At 41.6% G+C, this 19,308-nt stretch overlaps 1 protein-coding gene across 5 annotated transcripts; it reads left to right on the forward strand.

The window, feature by feature from the left end:
* Positions 1 to 4,900: 4,900 nt before the first annotated feature.
* LOC100836858 (putative disease resistance protein RGA1) lies at positions 4,901 to 18,017 on the forward strand. Of its 5 annotated transcripts, XM_024460117.1 has the most exons (15): positions 4,901 to 5,346; positions 7,886 to 8,163; positions 8,431 to 12,735; positions 12,871 to 13,138; positions 13,273 to 13,410; positions 13,595 to 13,692; positions 13,849 to 13,978; positions 14,160 to 14,266; positions 14,431 to 14,956; positions 15,038 to 15,223; positions 15,314 to 15,410; positions 15,519 to 16,247; positions 16,327 to 16,463; positions 16,554 to 16,639; positions 16,749 to 18,011. In XM_024460117.1, the coding sequence occupies exons 2-4, from the start codon at positions 7,940 to 7,942 to the stop codon at positions 13,130 to 13,132; spliced, it is 4,791 nt and encodes a 1,596-aa protein (XP_024315885.1). In that variant the 5' UTR covers positions 4,901 to 5,346; positions 7,886 to 7,939; the 3' UTR covers positions 13,133 to 13,138; positions 13,273 to 13,410; positions 13,595 to 13,692; positions 13,849 to 13,978; positions 14,160 to 14,266; positions 14,431 to 14,956; positions 15,038 to 15,223; positions 15,314 to 15,410; positions 15,519 to 16,247; positions 16,327 to 16,463; positions 16,554 to 16,639; positions 16,749 to 18,011. The 5 variants fall into 5 exon arrangements, with proteins under 5 accessions (XP_024315885.1, XP_024315882.1, XP_014754432.1 ...); XM_024460114.1 differs by having other exon boundaries at positions 8,431 to 13,138; positions 14,160 to 14,261; positions 16,749 to 18,017; XM_014898946.2 differs by having other exon boundaries at positions 8,431 to 13,138.
* The last annotated feature ends 1,291 nt before the right edge of the window (positions 18,018 to 19,308 follow it).

The raw sequence follows: 19,308 nt of genomic DNA on the forward strand, positions 1-19,308 counted from the left end.
ACATTTTTGCTAAAAAGAATCGCAGACTTACTCCAATTTGGTGTTTGTCCGGAGTCGAGGCAGAAACCTTCAAGGATGGATTTCATAGTTTGAATTTCTGTCATACATGCTTGCCCGCAAACCAAGAGATCATCTGCAAAGAGAAGTGAATGGATAGGAGGGCAGCCGGCCCCAAGGAGATGCCTGTGAGTTCTGCAATGACAAAAAGGTACGGTGATAACGGACGGCCTTGTCTTATTCCCCTGAAACCTGCAAAACTAGAGTGAGTCTGACCATTGATAATAACTGAAAAAAAGGGGTGGAAATGCAATTGTATATGAGTCTGATAAAATGATCATGCAGCCCTTTACGTGTGAGCGCTTGAGCGATGAAGTTCCATTCAAAGCGATCAAAAGGTTTAGCAAGGTCAATTTTGAGCATGAAGGCTGGTTGATACCAAGAGCTTAGAGAGAAATAATGAGTGATTTCTTGGGCAATGATAACGTTAATGCTAATTCTTCTGCCCTCAATAAAGGCTTGTTGCATAGGATGGATGTAGTCTGGGAGATGGCTTTTGAGATGATTAGAAAGAGTTTTGGCAATTATTTTGTATATGACATTGCAAAGGCTAATGGGTCTGAAGTCTTGTGGAGAGTTAGGAGCTAATTTCTTTGAGATGAGAGCAATGTGTGTGCTGTTGATTTTCGCGGGAATTAGTAAATCGATACGTGTTTTTTTACATGAAATTTATATCGATAGATTCGTCTTCAAATTTTTTTTTACTAATAATTATGTGATTTAATCAGGTTCTTGTTGCAAGGCCGTTTTGTTTGCACCGTGTCGAGGAAAGGGGCCAGAAATTTCAGGGGGAACGATCGAGGTTGCAGGCCGGAGTGAGTGAGGTCGATCGAGGCGAGTGAAATAATTAGGGCATGTACTACTCCTGATTAATTAGCGCGAGATCTAAATCGTTTCACGTGCAAGCCCCACCGGGCCACCGGTTTAAAACTGGCATGTACTACTCCTGATTAATTAGCGCGAGATCTAAATCGTTTCACGTGCAAGCCCCACCGGGCCACCGGTTTAAAACTGGCATGTACTACTCCTGATTAATTAGCGCGAGATCTAAAACGTTTCACGTGCAAGCCCCACCGGGCCACCGGTTTAAAACTGGTAGTATCATGGGCTCAGGAGCACGCCGATGGAAAGACATGTTCGCCGAAAGTGCATCTTGATACCGGATACCGGATACGTTATTTTAGCTACTTCCTCCATTCCAAAACACGCACTAGAAACGAGAGCTGATTTGGTATAAGTGCAAATATGTATATGAGTTTTGTTTTGGAACGGAGGGAGAGTAATGGACACCGCCCGTTGTGCTGTTCTTCTTTCTATGCCGTTGTAGCTGGCTTTGTGTCTCATCCACCGCACGCCACACCCGACGACAAGATCGAGGTTAGTGTTAACCATGTGCGCACTTTGTACTCTATAAATTGATATAATATGTATTGTCCCAGAACACTGATACCGGCGCGTTTTGCTACGCAGTTGGTCTATTTTAGATGCCATTGTTTTGTTGAAGTAGCGCTCCACAAAATTTTGACCAAGAATTAATAAATAAATATTAATAAATAAATATTCTTTCATACATGAAATTTATATCAATAGACTTGTCTTCAAAAGTTCTTACTAATAATTATACTTTCGCATCAGATAAATTATATTAATAAAGTTATTATTGGTCAACGCTTTGTCTTAATAAACCAAATATGACAGACTTTGTACAAAGGAGGGAGTATTTACGTTTTTTAATATAAGTTCTAACTTTGTCCTATGTCAAACTTTTTCAAGTTGCACAAGTTAATAAAAAATCTATCAACATTTAGAACTCCAAATTAGTTTTATTACATCTGTCATTTTTTTAATAATATACTCATTTGATATGGTAGAGCTTAATAAATTTTATAAATACAATCAAATTTGAAAAAAGCTAACTTAAAATAAAGTTAAAACTTATTATATTTAAGAACGGAGGTGATACTGTATTAGTATATCACAATTGCCATTTCATAGGAATTGAGTTGTTGATTTCTAAGGATTGTTCCACTTTGACCTAATTTCTAAAGATTCTAAACATTAAGTGAAACCTCAAGAAAAATTGCTAGGAATTCAACTGTGCTACTATTTCTTTAATTTCAAAAACCTACAAACTGAATAGGCATGCGCGAACCAGGTTGTATTACATGACGTTGTGGTTCACAATGCCCGGGAAAAAAATAGTAGCACCTAGGGACACGAAAGACATGTTGGGTTTGTTGAAAGCGCATCTCATTTTAGCTCCTGGCGGAGTCCCAAAATCCACCATTTGATTTGCTGTGCAGCATGGTCGCATCTCCAAACATGTAATTTTTCGACAAGAATTATGGAACGGAGGGATTACTAGATATAAATCTCCAGGAATCAGGGTCATGCCCAACCTTAGGTCTTAAGCCATATCCTGGTAGGGGAGCCAATAAAAAAATTAGGTGTCACAGAGTTTATACAAAGAGAAAATCATATACAGTATAAGTTTACTAGATACTATATATATGTTGCTAATTCGAGTATGAAAAATAAAGTAAAAATCCAAAAATAATGTATTGACATAAGTTATATATACCATATACTACATATATTGGGGTTTTGGAAAAAATTAGATATGTCGGCGACCTTAACCCATCATGCTGGTGGATCTGCCGCTGGCTCTACCTGCATAAGATAGAGGATCAATATAATTGCTACTAAGCTAATATCCAGAAACGTAACGACGAAATGTCACGCGAGGCGATTCTCCAGGCGGCTAGGGTTTCCATGCCGGACACCCCGCCTCCAATGGCCTTCTTGCCCTTGGACGTGTGCGGATCGCGGCCGCCCGCCGGTTGAAGCATTTTCCGTTTCTTGTTTTATGTTTTTCAGCGTCCTCTTCAAGATGACGAGGCGGCAACGACATCTTGCAATCTGAATAAGGTTCTCCCCGTCCTGTCCACGCTCCGGTGGTGCGCGCACCGCTGGCGGAGGGCGCGTGAAACAGGTTCCTTGGAAACCTGGAATACCTAGTGGATTCCAAAGGATTCGCGGGAAACCTAGAAACTTTAGGAAGACCGTCTAGTACAATCTCTCCTATGGAAAGCTTTCTCCGGCTTCGGTGATGGACGGATGAGGACGGTGCCTGACTTCAGCTTGTTCTAGTGTTTGTTGACGTCAATAGGTGGTTTAAGGACCTATTTATGATTTTTTAGTAATTTTAGGGGTTTTATACTGTTGTTGATGATTACTACTCCTCGATCCAAATTACCCGTCACAGGGTGCACCTTTTCAAAATAAAAATATAATTGTTACCGTTCTCTGTGAACTACTCGTAGTAGCTACAAGGTACATGCCGAGCAAGTAAAGCGGGCCGCCACTTGGGTTAATTTCTTCACATGACACGATCATCATGTCTTTGTTTCATTGTCGCGTCTTTTTGCGAGAACGCTTTGCGTTGTGTTGAGGAAATGGGCCAGAAATTTCAGGGGAAGCGATTGAGGTGGCTCGAGTCAGGTCGATCGAGGCGAGTGAAATTTGTTAAACTAGGCATGTGAAGCGATGCACGTTAAACCGAGGCTGTTTAAAACTGATGTTGTCAGTGCACGCCGATGGAAAAGATAGGTTCGCTCAAAGTGCATTATCTTAGCTCATGTGCAGCCTCGGTTTCATGTGTATAGTGTACTAACTTGACGCGAGATCTGAAGCGCTACACGTGAAACCGAGGCTGTTTAAAACTGATGCGGTCAGTGCACACTGATGGAAAAGATAGGTTCACTGAAAGTGCATTATATATTCTAGCTCATGATCTTACGGGTTTGCAGCCTGTTCGTGTCTCCACCTAGCTGTCGATTACAAAGGTTGTTGCATTTAGTTTCGTTAATACAAGATTTTTTGACCAATAATGATTTTATTATATAATATGTATTTTATATGCTAGGAAATCAAATTATCATCAATTTTTCTTGAAGATGATCTATGATACAGATTCAACATCTTAAAAAACAGATACTAATAAAATAATTTTTGATCAAAAACTTGTCTTAATAAAACCAAATACGCCAACTTTTGTGAAAAGAAATAATTTTTTTTGTGACCAATAGCTGCCTAGTTATCTAGTTATAAGTTCCTCCTATCTCATCCACTGCACATGAGAGGCCGGTCTTTTAGCAAAGACTCCAAAGTCCAAACTCGATCTGGCCTCCTTTCTTCTCAAATTTTAGCATAATTTCGATCAGCTATTTTTAATTGCGGAAGTGGTCTTTTTTTTATCCTCTCCACTTCTACTCTTTAGGACTTCTGGTTTTCAACTTCTGTTTTCTCCACATTTGGTTTTCAACTTTCAGTTTTCGAAATTCATACATTTGAGGACCTTTGAAAAATATTGTAACTACTAATATTTTTGTATTTTTGCTTTTATCTTATTCTAAACTAATCATACTTTTTATTAGCTTCCCTGGAACATTCCTATTTTTTCTCTAAATTTCTTTGTTTTCCTATTCTAATATTTTTGTGCAAGTATTCTATTTCCTCGGATCCATAAAAAATGTCGTCCACTTAGTACATAATTTGTACTAACTTGGTACAAAATGTGTGACACTTTTTATGGATTGGAGGGGATATTTGTTCTTCCACCAAAAAAATCAATTTTTGTATATATATGTTAGTATCCCCAGAGAATCCAATTATTATGCTGTTCCTAAATTGTAATTATTTTCCCAACTCAAATTAGGCGAGTTTTAAAATAATAAATATACGTTTACCCTTTTCTGATTTATCCCCAAGTAATGAAATTTTTGTACCACCACAAACACGGAAATAAATAGAAGTCCTGCCGGCTCTATCTTCGCCGTCTGCTCCGTCCAGCCAGAGTTGCGAGGTGTTCCGTCACCCAACACAAGTGCGTCAGGTCGTTGAGCCGCGCGCCTAAGTGCGACCCGGTAACGGCGGCCACTACGGCCGGCCGGCCCTGTTTTTCTTAATCCATGGTTGCTGATGTGCCCCCTCGAGAACCGCCTGTGCGGATGGTGGCGCACTCCGGTGGTGTTCAGGTGGCGGCAGGAGCGCCCACGAGGTGTTCGACGAAATGCTTCTTCGTTATTTTTTCTTCTTCTGCGCGTTGGGAGGTGGAGCCATGTCGGCCGGTGTGGACGACGTCCTGGAGCGGGAGAAGCGGCGTCAGGACTTCCGCCGTCCACAAGCTCACCAGTTGCGGCGGCAGCACGTGCCCAAGGGGCCGAGATTGAACGAGGAGACCCAGGGCGGTTGCAGCGAACACATTAGCAGCCTCGTCGACGCATGCAGGTATGGATTCATCTGCTCTCGCCTCTTGGAAAAAAAAAGTCCCCGTTGTTAGGAGTACCGTGCACGCGCTTTCTGTCTCTATCTCTCTAATTTCCTGAAAAATTCATGTGAGGCACCATTCCTGCAAATGAAAAAAAATCGACATGCATGGTTTTGGTTTTGATCCTCGGTACGTAGCAGTTTCTGACTCAGTGACTGGAGTGGGCTACTTGGATTCAGATTCAACAGATCTAGGAACAACAAAAAATAAGCACCCAGTTGCTGTCCAAATTAAACAAACCCTCGAGAACCAGGAATCACATGGGAGCAATTGAGCCTGCAACTACAGGACTAATATAAGCACCCCGAGGAGAGGAGAACGTGAACTCCGACGTCTTTTTAAATTCGCCGTGAAGACCACGACGCCACCGACCACAAGGACGACGAGTTGCTTGCCTGCCAGAGATTAATTACCGTTGGCTGCACGGATCGATTTGCCATCAGAATACTGTGGGCAGTGTCAGTTCTACATTTAATGCCCTGGCACGAGATCTGATGGTTTTCGCATTCACGACAAGCCGACTGGACAGGACAGATCCGAAACGAGTCTAGACTCCTTCCAAATTGACGACGACTCAAGGGACCATAAGCGCAAGTAAGTCCGGAAAAGTAATTAAGATTAAGAAAGAACCGCTTATTAGGAACATTTAGGGAATACATAGGCGGCAAGGTAATTTCGAGCTTCTCGACAATGGCAGTAACAAATCTATAATTCATCGATTCGATCTCTGGTTCGTGGCAACAAAAATGAAGAAACTTGACCGTGCATGCAGCCAGTGGCGAAACTACACCAGGACAGAGCTCGAGCTTTGGCCCAGTTTTTAGGCTCAAACTATCACTAAATACTGCTTTAAAATAGGCAAAAGAAATTAGCAACGCAAAGCAGAGTGACAACGGCTAGCCTGGGACAAGACCTTTTTCTTTCAGCCTGCATGCAGCTAAGAAAAAACATCTTGGCACTTGGCAGTCGTGGTATGCATGTGCATTGTCGCCAAGACCGCCTCACCATCAGCCACGAAGACGGGTTGGTCTAATTATATTACTCTTTTGTATAATAGGGACAGTTGGCCGGGTAGATCCTCTTTTTGCGAAAAGGACATAGATCAATTATAAAGGTTCACCGAAGTACATTACTACCAGCAGATTTGTTTCCCTCTAAAAAAACAAGTACTTGTTTTGTCACCGAAACCGCTTGCTCATAGAACTGCATGTGGGAATATCATAAGGTGTTATGATATGTGAAATGAAATGGATGAAACACATGTGTATGAAATGTAATGCACTCATTATGTATAAATGAAATGTGATGTGGCAATATATGTGTCATATTTTCTGTGCAGGGGCCAGGCAAAGATTAAAGCATTTGGCATGCCCCTCACAAAAAACCTAACTTAGTCGGTAAAATAAGCAGCATCCATCAGAGGCCGTCTATAAGAATACACGGTACTAATGAAATTTGTCATAGATAGGAGTTTGATACATTCCCGTCAGTTTCTCACAAGACACCCGTTATAGTAGGTCGCTGACATTTCCTCACGAAACACCCGTCAGTGATATGGTAGGTTGCGGATGGGTCTTTTTTTTTTGAGGAAGGTTTTTTCTTCGTCTGTGATGACTATTACATCATCGACAGTAGTTATGCACAAGGGGAATGAAAAACCGTAAGGGCTTGTTTGCTGCTAGTTTATTTTTTAGTCACTAGTGTCTTGGCATTTGAAGATTTTGGGTGTGCACCCAAGACTCTTGAAAACCCAAAACACTACTATGAAAAGTGTTTTAATTTGGTACAAAAATGGAGTGTTTTGTGAGGGAAAACTAGAGATGATCCCTTCCGATCCTTTTCTGCCAAACAACCATTTTGGCTTCTTGTGTTTTTCAATTTGGAGTGGATAATACCCTAGAAAACATCCAAAAACACTAGTGTTTTGGTATTTGATGGGTTGGATGTTTACCCAAAACTCTCAAAAACCCAAAATATGAGAAGTGTTTTAAATTGGAAAAAAAATGGAGTCAGTGTTTTGTGGGGAAAAACTAGGGATAATCGCCTCTAAACCCACCAAACAACCATTTGGGTTTTTTAGTGTTTTTCAATTTGGAGTGTATAATACCTTAGAAAACACTCCAAAAACTCTAACTCCCTTTGTCCCATATTAAGAGACGAAATATTACGCTTTTTGGGTATAGATACATTCATATTTGAACAAATTTGAGTCACTTAATGTGTGACGGAGGGAGTACCAAACAAGGCCTAAGCGATCTTTTTTCCTGCACCCGGCTGTGATGAGAGTTATTTTAGCACTGACGTTTCAAGAGAAAATAAAAGTTTTTCATTCTATCTTTGACTGCTCTTCCAATGTATCGGAAGTTCTGAGCAAGCAAAGCGTTTTCTCTGTTGCCGTTCCATAAAGCATTGGTACTCTGTTGGCCTATTGCAGTACCTTTAAAGCATTGTTAAAATGAACGATTAATTCATACATTCTGTTCTTTTCCAATTTGACAGAAGAAGAAAAAACAAGTTACTCGGGCGGGAATGTCCTTCGCAAGTTCTTGACAGATGATTCTTTTGCATCGATCTAGTTGGCTTAGGTATCTTGATCTGAAGCTGCTCTATCACACCTCAAATGGCCGGCCCTTTATCTCTCTATATATACCCCCTGCCCCCTCCCACAAATATACCTACACTGCACATCGATCTCTCCTCCACGCATCTACACGTACCTACACCACGCACTCTGACCGGTTGCAGCTGACCGACGGCGGCGAGAGGGATTCCTGTCGGTATGTACATCTTTCCTCAAGCTGGAGTTGCCACCTTCTCTTCTAGCAACAACTTACCCTGCTGGTTAACTGTATTGTCAACGTGTTCGCGAACACCGGCCAGTATAAAACATACCCCAATGTAGTAGTATTACAGTATTACGACTGCTTAATTGCATTGTCAGCAGCTGATATATGTATGTATTACTAGTGATTGACTCCATTAACATGTGTATTTATTACTAGTGATTAACTGATATTAACATAGTCCAATGTATGCCTATCCAGCGGTACGGCGGACATGGCCGTCGATGCGGCGCTCTGGGTGGTGAGCAAGGCGCTGGCCCCCGCAAGGGACGACCTGCTGGAGTCGTGGGCGGCCAGCTCCAAGCTCGGCACCAACGTCCAAGCCCTGAAGATGGAGCTGTTATACGCGCAGGGGATGCTCGACAGTGCCCAGGGCAGGGACATCGGCAGCCGGCCTGCGCTACGGGAGCTGCTGAACAAGCTGCGGCAGCTGGCGTACGCGGCAGATGACGTGCTTGACGAGCTCGACTACTTCCGCATCCAGGATGCTATCGACCGCACCAACCATGCCGCCGACGCTGACGGCCTTGTTCGGAATGCTTGGCAGACTGCCAGAGCGGCTGCCCATAAGCTCAAGTTCGGCTCACGCTCGCGTGATGATCCAGCTAGCGACGAAGAAGATGATGCCAAACAAGGATGCCTCCCCAACATTCGCCCGTGCGATGGGCGAGGGCGTGAGATTGGATGCATGCCTAAGATCGGTAAACACTTTCCATGCCACTCTTTTCCGTCTGTTTGCGGTAATGATGTCGCTCCTACCGTTGTGCTGGAATCCTCTGACATGACGAGGGGACGGCGATTTCTCTGTGGTGTCCTACCACCAAAATGGAAGTTTAATCGTGTAGAAATGTCCCAAAAAATGATGGAAATAGTCCAACAGCTGAAACCCCTTTGTGCTAAGGTCTCCACCATCCTTAATCTTGAGCTACTAGGCTCCACCCAAAAAGAAAAAACAAGCAGATCCAAAACCACCCCAGGAATCGTAGAGCCTACGCTTTATGGTAGGGATGGTAAGAAAAAAGAAATTATAGATCTAATATTAACATACGATAAGTATTGTGGAGATGGACTTACAGTTCTTCCAATTGTTGGTCCAGGCGGTATAGGGAAGACATGTCTCATCCAACACATATATAAAGAGCTGGAGAGCTCTTTCAAAGTTCTGATTTGGATATGTGTGTCTCTTGATTTTAATGCAAATAGATTGCTAGAAGAGATTAAGAAAAATATTCCTGAAGTTGAGGATGAAAAAGGAAGTACTGCCGAGCGAATCAAACAAAGATTAAAATCTAAGCGGTTCTTACTTGTCTTAGATGATATGTGGACAGATAACGAGCACGAATGGGGAAAACTATTAGCTCCGTTAAGAAATAACGAGGGAGAAAAGGGTAATGTTGTTATGGTCACCACTCGAAAACCACGGGTAGCAAGCATGGTCAGCTCAACTAATTCTCTGATTGAGTTAGAACGTCTAAGCGAGAATGATATTATGTCATTCTTTGAAGTATGTGTATTTGGTGACCGAGAACCATGGAAAGGCAACTATCTTGAATTACGTGAGGTTGGAAAAGAAATAGTGAGCAATTTAAAAGGTTTCCCTCTTGCCGCGAAAACAGTAGGTAGATTATTAAGGAACAGACTTACATTGGACCATTGGACTAGAGTTGCTGAAAGTAAAGAATGGGAATTAGAAACCGATCCTGATGACATTATGCCAGCTCTAAAGCTTAGCTATGACTATCTCCCTTTTCATCTACAACAATGTTTTTCCAATTGTGCATTGTTTCCAGAAGATTATGAATTTGGTAAGAAAGAGTTGTTTCACTTCTGGATTGGACTAGGTATTTTACATTCAGACGAGCACAAAAGAGCTGAAGACGTTGGACAAGGCTATTTAGATAACTTGGTTAATCATGGTTTTTTTAAGGAGAATAAAAACAAGGATGGCCCTTGTTATGTTATCCATGACTTGCTGCATGAGTTAGCAGTGAAGGTCTCATCATATGAATGCCTTAGTATACGTAGTTCTAATGTGAACACCGTTCAAATTCCCCGCACCGTACGTCACTTGTCTATCATCGTAGATAATGTTGATGTCAAGGATAGAGGGACTTTTGATAACTATAAAATTGATTTGGCCAGAAGGCTAGGTAAAAATTTGGATGTTCAGAACCTACGCACTTTGATGTTATTTGGAGAATACCATGGAAGCTTTATTAAGGCTTTCAGGGATCTGTTTAGGAAAGCTAGAGCTATTCGAACTATTTTACTGTCTGGAGTGTCGTATTCTGTGGAGGACATATTGCAGAATTTTTCAAAACTTATCCATCTACGCTACCTAAGGGTCATATCAAACGCTAAAGTGTCCTTACCCAGTGTATTGTTTAGATTATATCATCTAGAGGTCATTGATCTAGAAAAATGTTATGCCGACTTTGGTTTGACATGGCATATGAGCAACCTTATAAAATTGCATCATTTTCTTGTGTCGGAAGATCAACTTGAGCTTCACTCTAACATAACTGAGGCAGGGAAACTAAAATTCTTGGAGGAACTGAGGAGATTTGAAGTTGGAAAAGAAAGTAAGGGTTTTGAACTTAGACAACTAAGGGAGTTGACAAAGCTTGGAGGATCACTTGGTGTTTATAATCTTGAAAATGTGCAAGCAAACAAGGAGGCGGAAGAACAAAAAATCTTGCATAAAAAATACTTACACGAGCTACTATTAGAATGGTCTAACAATGCTGCACCACAAGAAGAAGACATTCTTGAGAGTCTTGTACCACATCAAAATCTTCAACATCTATGCATTAAAGGTCATGGCGGTGCTAATTGCCCATCATGGCTAGGTCGGAACCTTTCAGTGAAAAATTTGGAATCTCTTTGTCTGTGTGATGTATCTTGGAACACACTTCCACCTCTTGGGGACTTCCAAACATTGAAAAAGCTAAAATTAGATAACATACGAAACTTGAAAAGCTGGGTAAAAAATGACAATTGCCATTTTTTCTCTTGTCTAGAGGTTGTCGAAATTAAAGATTGCCCTGAACTCGTGGAGTTGCCGTTTTCACTTCCTTCTTGCTGTCAAGCAGAGAAGGAGAGCATGAGAACTTTGTTTCCTAAACTACAGAACCTGAAGATTGTAAACTGTCCACAGCTATCCTCGTTGCCTGCTATCCCTTGGTCTCCTGTCCCATGCTCTATTGAGATAGAAAATGCAGGATCAGTTTTTGAGAAACTTGTTTATTCCAAAGACGATGAATCAAAATTAAGCCTAGCAATTGTGGGAAAAGATCGTCAGCAGAGCATTCTCTGGAGTGGGTTGGCTTTTCACAATTTACCTGATCTGGAAGTGTTGACTCTAGTTAATTGCCCTCCCCTGCCGCTGATTCACCTAGAAAAACTGAAGTCTCTAAAGACACTCAATATGCATAATATGGGTAGCACCTTATTGTGGTTTGAAGGTGAAAGCCATAAAATGGAATCTCCGTTTCCAGTTGAAAGCATGAAGATCTCGTGTTGTGGTGCTAATGGGAAGGAGTTGACACATGTGTTGTCTCATTTTCCGAAGCTCACATATTTGGATATACGCGAATGTGAGAAGATAACAGGTATGGTGCTTGAGCATCAGAAGGTGGCCACGTCACCTTCAGCAAAGAAAACAGAGCTGGCACATCGTACTGGGCACCAACAGCAACAGACTACAGGAGAGGAAGAAGTCACAGCAGAAAGAGAAGAACTGCTCCTCCTGCCTCCCCAACTACAAGAGTTGTATATCTGGTATTGCTCTAATCTGGTCTTGTCCACTTCACTGGGCTTCGGAGGAGAATTCCAAAGCCTCTGCTCCCTCCGCTGGTTGACCGTTGGTTTTTGCCCCCAGTTCTTCTCCTATTCGTCCTCCGCCTCCTCTTGTTCCCCTTTCCCGACCTCCTTGCAACACCTCACTCTTTGGGATGTGGGGGGCACAGAGATGTTGCTTCCTCTCTCAAATCTCACCTCTCTCACCAGTCTACGCGTGCATAGCTGTGGGGATCTGAGAGGTGAGGGCTTATGGCCTCTCGTTGCCCAGGGCGGCCTCACAACTTTAGACATCGAAGATGCCCCTAAATTCTTCTCCGGTGCCGAGCCCTCATGGCCCGACGATGAAGAGAGCAGTTCCTCTTCCTCCAGAGTCGAGTCTATGGTGATACCCTGCTTCGCGGGAGTCTTTACTCGGCCAATCTGCAGACTCCTCTCTTCCTCCCTCACCAAATTAATCTGTTGGGAAGACAAAGAGGTGGAGCGCTTCACGGCGGAGCAAGAGGAGGCCCTTCAACTCCTCACATCCCTCTGGGAACTCAAATTTTGTGACTGCGAGAAGCTGCAGGTCCTCCCTGCATCGCTATCCAAGCTTACCAACCTCAAGAAATTATACATCCAGGGGTGTCCAGCCCTCCGGTCGCTGCCCAACGACGGCTTCCCGAGTTGTCTGGAGACATTAAGCATCTGTGATTGTCCGGCCATCAAATCTCTTCCCGACCACGGCCTCCCGAGTTCTCTACAAGAATTAGAGATTGAATCATGTCCAGCCATCAAATCTCTGCCATCAAATCTCCCTTGTTCTCTGCAAGAAATAGACATTATCAATTGTCCGGGCATCAAATCTCTGCCCGACCACGGCCTCCCGAGTTTTCTACAAAAATTAGAGATTGACACATGTCCAGCCATCAAATCTCTGCCATCAAATCTCCCGAGCTCCCTGCAAGAATTAGTGATTTGCCGTTGTCCGGGCATCAAATCTCTGCACAAAGAAGGCCTTCCAAGTAAACTACGGGTATTAGATGTCAGATTTGGTGATAATAGCGAGGAGCTAAGAAGGCAGTGCGACAAGTTAAAAGGAACTATTCCAATTGTCAAGTGCTAATCCAAGGTAACCACCGAGCAATTCCTTGTTTGTACTCATTCCTGTTAGCCACAAATCCCCATTGCTTTTCCTAATTAACCTCTTAAGCACCAGAGACGTTCTCTGCATAACCCACTTGTTTTAATCTTCTGTGTGTGCAGGGCTCTTCTTGGACTTGTACATTCTTCTAGTCTACCTTCATAGATGCAATTCTCTCTGTATTGAAGCACGGTTCAAGGTGTACTTTCCAGTGCAAGCTTGAAGGTCTCCAAATGTATTACCATGCTGGACATGAACAGGTTAGTATATGCATGATCAGTCCGTACTCTCATATTTCCATGCACTTTTACAAGTTTAATCTGCAGTTGTATTCTTGTTCTTTTGGTTAGCTGGGCCGCTTTTACAGATTGTTTGATTGTTTTTTCTTATCTCATTATTGCATAATCTGATAAATGTGTGTTTCTAATTCTATCTGCTGTGCAGGTCCGCCTCTGCCATGGAGTTGTAAATTCTTCTTTCCTTGGGAGAATTCCGGCACCAGGCACATGTTTGGGTGGTATCACCTCCTTATACATAATATGGTACGTATCTGTAAGATCACACTTTATGATATATTATGTTCACTTTGCTTAGCCTGCTTCTTCCTGAACCACACCAAGTTATTTTTGTTTTGGTTGGATTTTGTTATATCAGCGAAATCTAAAGTGCTTGTTATGCCGTTTCAATATATTTTGCAGGGATCTGTTTGGGAGCTGTGCCTTCTCATAGCCTCCTAGAGATCTGTCCAAGCTTCTTTGCACAGTTCAAGGAGTTTCCACTGCAAGCTTGAAGGTCTCAATATGTATCTCCCTTCCTGTACATCAACTGGTTAGTACCTGCATCATCAGTCCGTTCCCATACTTCCATGCACTTTTACAAGTTTATTCTGTAGTTTGTAATCTTGTTCTTTTGGTTACCTACCTGGGATGCTTTTACAAATCATTGTACTGGTTTTGCTTACCTCACCGCTGCATAATCTGAGCAAGGTGTGTTTTGATCTGCCATGCAGGCCTCTGCCATTGAGTTGTAAATCCTTCTATCCTTCAAGAATTTCAGTAACCAGGCAATTCCCATGTCATGGCCTTGGGTGGTATGGCCTCCCTGTACACAAGTATGGTACGTATATGTGACATCACAGTCTATGCTTTGGATAATTAATTCATTATTATATGTTATATGCCTCTTCCTGAAAAACACCTCAAGTCATTTTGTTTTGATAGGTATTTCCTTTTTTTTAGGGATCTAAAGTGTTTCTTATGTTGCTTCAATCTACTTTGCAGGGGTATGTCTTGGAGTTGTGCCTTCTCATAGTCTCCAAGAGATCCATCCATGCTTCCTGCCAAAAAAAAAGGAAAATGAAAAGAGAAGTGAAAAAAGAAAAGAAGAGAGGAAAAAATAAAGAAAGAGGAAAAAAAGAAAAGGAGAAAAAAGGAAACAAAAAAATAGAAAAGAGGAAAAAAGGAAAAGGAGAAAAAATCTCGGAACTCTCAATTCATAGTTGACACTTGTGTGTCTTAGTGTGGTATTATATGAAATGTAGTTGTGTAATTGTACTATATATATTCTTTTAGGAAAAAGTAGGACTATTATTTAATTTTCTGGTTCAGGACTTCCATAATCAGAACAAGGATTTTCAGCGGAAAAAAAAAGAATCAGAACTAGGATTGGTTGCTTGATAGGTGTGTCAAATTTGGAAACGCTAGTAGGCGCCACCAAAACAGGAAGGAAAGAAAAGAGAAACCAACGATTAGTAGCTGGTCCCATTTGTGCTGGTTGTGGTTTGCACTGAAGCTGGACTTTATAGAGGTATGTGCTACTTATAAGTTGCAAAACCCACACTGCTATACATGATTGAAACCAATTAATTCACACTGGCTTATTTTGTAGTTCAATCTACGTGGAAGTAAAAGTATAGGAGGAGATTGTAGTTTGTTCAACCAGTCATCTGCCACTGCAATAGCCATACTAACAGAAAGGCACTGTCTTGTCTTGTGGATGCATTGTTGTCTATTCCAAGTGTTTCTAGACCAAACACCGGGGTTATATTATTCTTGATCTCCATGGTGCACACTGGTGAGTACATTTACATCTGAATGCACTCTTGAAAATCCGTTGCCTTGTGATATCCTAAATGACTTATTCTCTATTTGTTGTTTGGTGCAGTGAAACAAAAGCATCTATTCGTCCAGTCACAAGTCATAACCGAGAATTGCTGCGATCAATATCCAGGCCACCTGCGTTTCCCTTCATACTTAACATGGTGTGTGCTATACTCTGATCTATTTTGATCATCTGGTTTCACATTGCAAAGTGTGTCAACGACATGGTCGAGAATTACTTATAATATTTGTTTTCCCTTTACCGACAGATGTGATATTGAAGGAACCAGCGAAATTGTCATCATTTTCTTCGCAACAAGAGTTGCTCGTCTTGAAGTCTTCAGGGTCACAATTTTTCCAGAATTCCACTGCACCCTGATGGCACATTCTTATAGTTTTTTCAAAAGAAAAAAGAAATGAAAAAAGAAATGAAAAAAGAAAAAAGAAAAAAGCAAAAAGAAAAAAGAAAAAAAGAAAAAAAGAAAAAAAGAAAAGAAAAAAGAAAACAAGGAAAAGGAAAAAGAATTATTTTCGAAAAAAGAAGTCCAAGTTCACTCACAGTTCACACTGTGGCTGGAGTGTGGAAGACGGAGTATAGTGACTGCCCTTCACTATGCAGTGGTGGCGTAGAAGGCGGTCCACAGAAGGCGGGTGGTGGCGAAAGGCATGGGAGGGGCAGTGGCAATGTTGGGCTCTCGCGGTGAAGGATTTAGAGATGATGATGACATAAAAGCATTGACGGCATCCTTGTTGTTTGGTCTGAGTACATGGAAGTGGTATTGGTCATGTCTGATCTATTATTCCTTCAGTCGATGACAAGGGCTTCATATATTCTTGATGGTCAGATGTGCTCCTGGAAGACTATTTCACCAATGCGCTCCTTGAGCTGCAGTGGTTCCTAGGTGCAATGGAATCCGCCTTCTGATATGGTGATGAAAAAGGGGTAACTAATCCCCCCTTTGTTTTGGTGACTTGCATTGAAGCTGCAGTTAACGAAGGTATGTGCTACTTATAAATTGCAAACCCATTGAAAATACATGATTGGAAACTATTAATTATTTCAGCCTTATTTTGTAGATCAATCAACCTGGAAGCTTAAGTATTTTATCGAAGCGCAGTGTTCTGCCACAGCAATAGCCAGGGGAACAGAATTCCAAGTGTTTCTGTACCAAACACCAGGATTACATAATTCTTGAACTGCATGGTGCACACTCGTGAGTATACTTATATCTCAATGCACTCTTGAAAATACGTAACCTTGTGATATCCTAAATGACTTATTCTCTATTCTTCCTTTGATGCAGTGAAACAAAAGCATATTTAGCTTAGACTAGCCTACTCATAATGGAGAATTGCTGCAATCAATATCCGATCAGGCATACTTAATATGGTGGGTGCTATACTCCATCTAGCATTTGTTCATTTGGTGTAATAATGCATATTATGCCGATGCCGACAATTTGAGAAGTGCTTATAATATTTTTTTTCCTCTTTACCAGCAGATGTGATATCAAATGAACCGGTGAAATGGTCAATCTTATCCTCACAACAAGAGCTGCTGCTCATCTTGCTTGATTGAAGTCTTCAGTGTCACAATTTCTGAGGAATTGTGGGCACCCTCACAGCAAATTTTTATAGCCCCATTCTTCTCTCATATAAAGAAAAAGAAAAATGATAAAAGGGAAAAAGAAATAGAAAAAAAAGAAAAAAGAAAGAAAGAAAGGAAAAATCTAGAAAAAATATATCAGTGAAAGACACAGAGGATAGTGACTGCCACTGTCCTCCTCGGTCTAGGTGGTTCACTATGCTGTGGCAATGTAGAAGGAGATCCGTAGGCAGCAGTGGCGGACGATGGGTGGCGGCAGAAGGTATGAGAAGGGTAGTGGTAATGTTGGCCGCTTGTGGTGGGAGATTTAGGGATGACGGTAGCGTAAAAGCATAGATGACATCCTTGTTTGGAATAAAAGCCTGGATGTCCCTTCAGCCGATGTCACAGGCTTCATATATTCTTGCTGCTGTTCAGATGTGCTCCGTGGAAAACTCGTTCAACAATGTGCTCCTCGAGCTGCAGAGGTTCGTAATCCAGGATGGTGGTAATCAATGATGCTTCTTGTCAGTTCATTACAGCTACAAGCAAAGTGTATGTCGATGCGCTGGAGCTTGGCTCGTCCTACAGTGTGCTCATCAAGCTTCGGTGGTTGCAAGGTGGAATGCAAGCCCCCTTCTGATGTGTTGGAAGTTAAAAAGTCCGCGGAGGCTTTGATCCGGGATTGAAAACAGGTTCGTCCGAGGTACTGATGGTTGTTTGTTGATGCTTCTGGTAAGTTCAGTGCAGCTACAAGAAAATGGTATGACGTGATATTGCCAGGTCATGGGCCGGTAGGGATTGATTGATGGTTTTGAACTCGCAAGCATCCTGGGCTTGCATGTTGGAACCGACTGCCAAGCCCTTGTGATACAATGGGAGATGCATCGGTATCATAGTTCCTTGATTATGGGAATCCATCATCAAACAGGTACTCTGCTCACATTTGCTTGATTTTAGTCGGCTTCTGTGCAAAACAGTCTAGCTACGACAAACATGTTTATGGTCAGGCTGGCACTATGCCTTGTGTTCTCTCTGAGTTGTATTCGCAGGATTGTAATTTGATTGGTTTTGATGAACGCAGTGTCCAGCTTCAAGTTTCCTGTCTCTTATTGTAATTAGTGAGTGCACACACGTCCTTATACAATTTAAAATATGTCTTTTAATTTTCTTTTAATTTTCATTTCTCTTTCAATTTTTAGTATCTTTTTTTATAGAACACTCAAATAGATGCCATGGTCTATCTGTATAAACCTGCACGTCCAATATATGATCCATGTACATTGCATCAGATAAAATTCACGGACACAATAAATTATAATTAGTTGAAAAATATTACAATTCAACCCAATTTGGTGGGCATGAACAGATCGGCTTTGCTGTACTGCTGGTAAAACTTGGAAGAGAGGTCAATGCATGTGAGAAAAATTATGTGGAAAAGGAAAACTATATAATATACATGTAATATTTTCCAGAATATTGGCATGACCAAACGGTGTTGTAAACTTCAGCAAGAATGAATCATGGTGACACGAATCCATACTCGATGTCAACAAATAAAGATTTGGCCTCAAATCACAGTAGGACCTTGCCGTCAACAATGAGCTCATCCAATGGCTTCAATAGCATAACCAATGGCCTCTTCACTACACCCCATAACCTAGTTGTGCAAGAACATTTTATTCAAAGAAGCATGAAACCAGAACAAAACTACACACCAATTACATGAGCATTTAATCAGATAGCCAACAAAAAGATAACACCAATCTAAAGAAAAAGTTATATCCAGATATGGATAATGAATTAGAGCCCACTCTTCTCGACCATTGTGCAAACTTTGGACGGTGCCAAGAGAAAGTGCCGAGAGAAGGAAGCACCTGAAATTATCTCATGGAGATTACACAAAAAAAAAATCCTTACGACATATTCTCTTTATTTTAGAATAAGATAGTGTAAATGTGTACTACTCTTACAGTTTGTAGAACATCATAGTTACATACATTAAATTATTAATAGATCAATGCAAATGATATAACCAACACTGGCATGCTCTAAAAACATTTAGATATAAATAATAAATAATCAGTAAAATCGTCCAATATTACAAATCAGTTCATCATTCTTTCATTACTCATCAACTGATATCATGTATCAACTGCTAGAGCGCTACCGCTAGTTGTATGAGATATCACACAGAAATTAAGTCATATGTCTCTGCTACTGACCTGTATGTGAACCGCATAAAAATCAAGATCAAATGATGGCAGCTCACTCCCAAGGGGCTCCGGCAGCGGCTCGGTCCGCGTCCACGGCAATTCTGACTACCGCAACAGGACGGGACGGTGGAGGAGCCCTTGCAGCCAAAATAAAATCAAGAGCTCCAACCCCAAAATCAAATCAAGAGCTCCAAGAACAATTCGGTGCTCCCGAAGACCGGACTCACCGTGAGGATGAGACGGAATCGAGGACCGGGA

This window comes from Brachypodium distachyon, chromosome 2 (genome assembly GCF_000005505.3).
Source record: "Brachypodium distachyon strain Bd21 chromosome 2, Brachypodium_distachyon_v3.0, whole genome shotgun sequence".
Classification (NCBI taxonomy): domain Eukaryota; kingdom Viridiplantae; phylum Streptophyta; class Magnoliopsida; order Poales; family Poaceae; genus Brachypodium; species Brachypodium distachyon.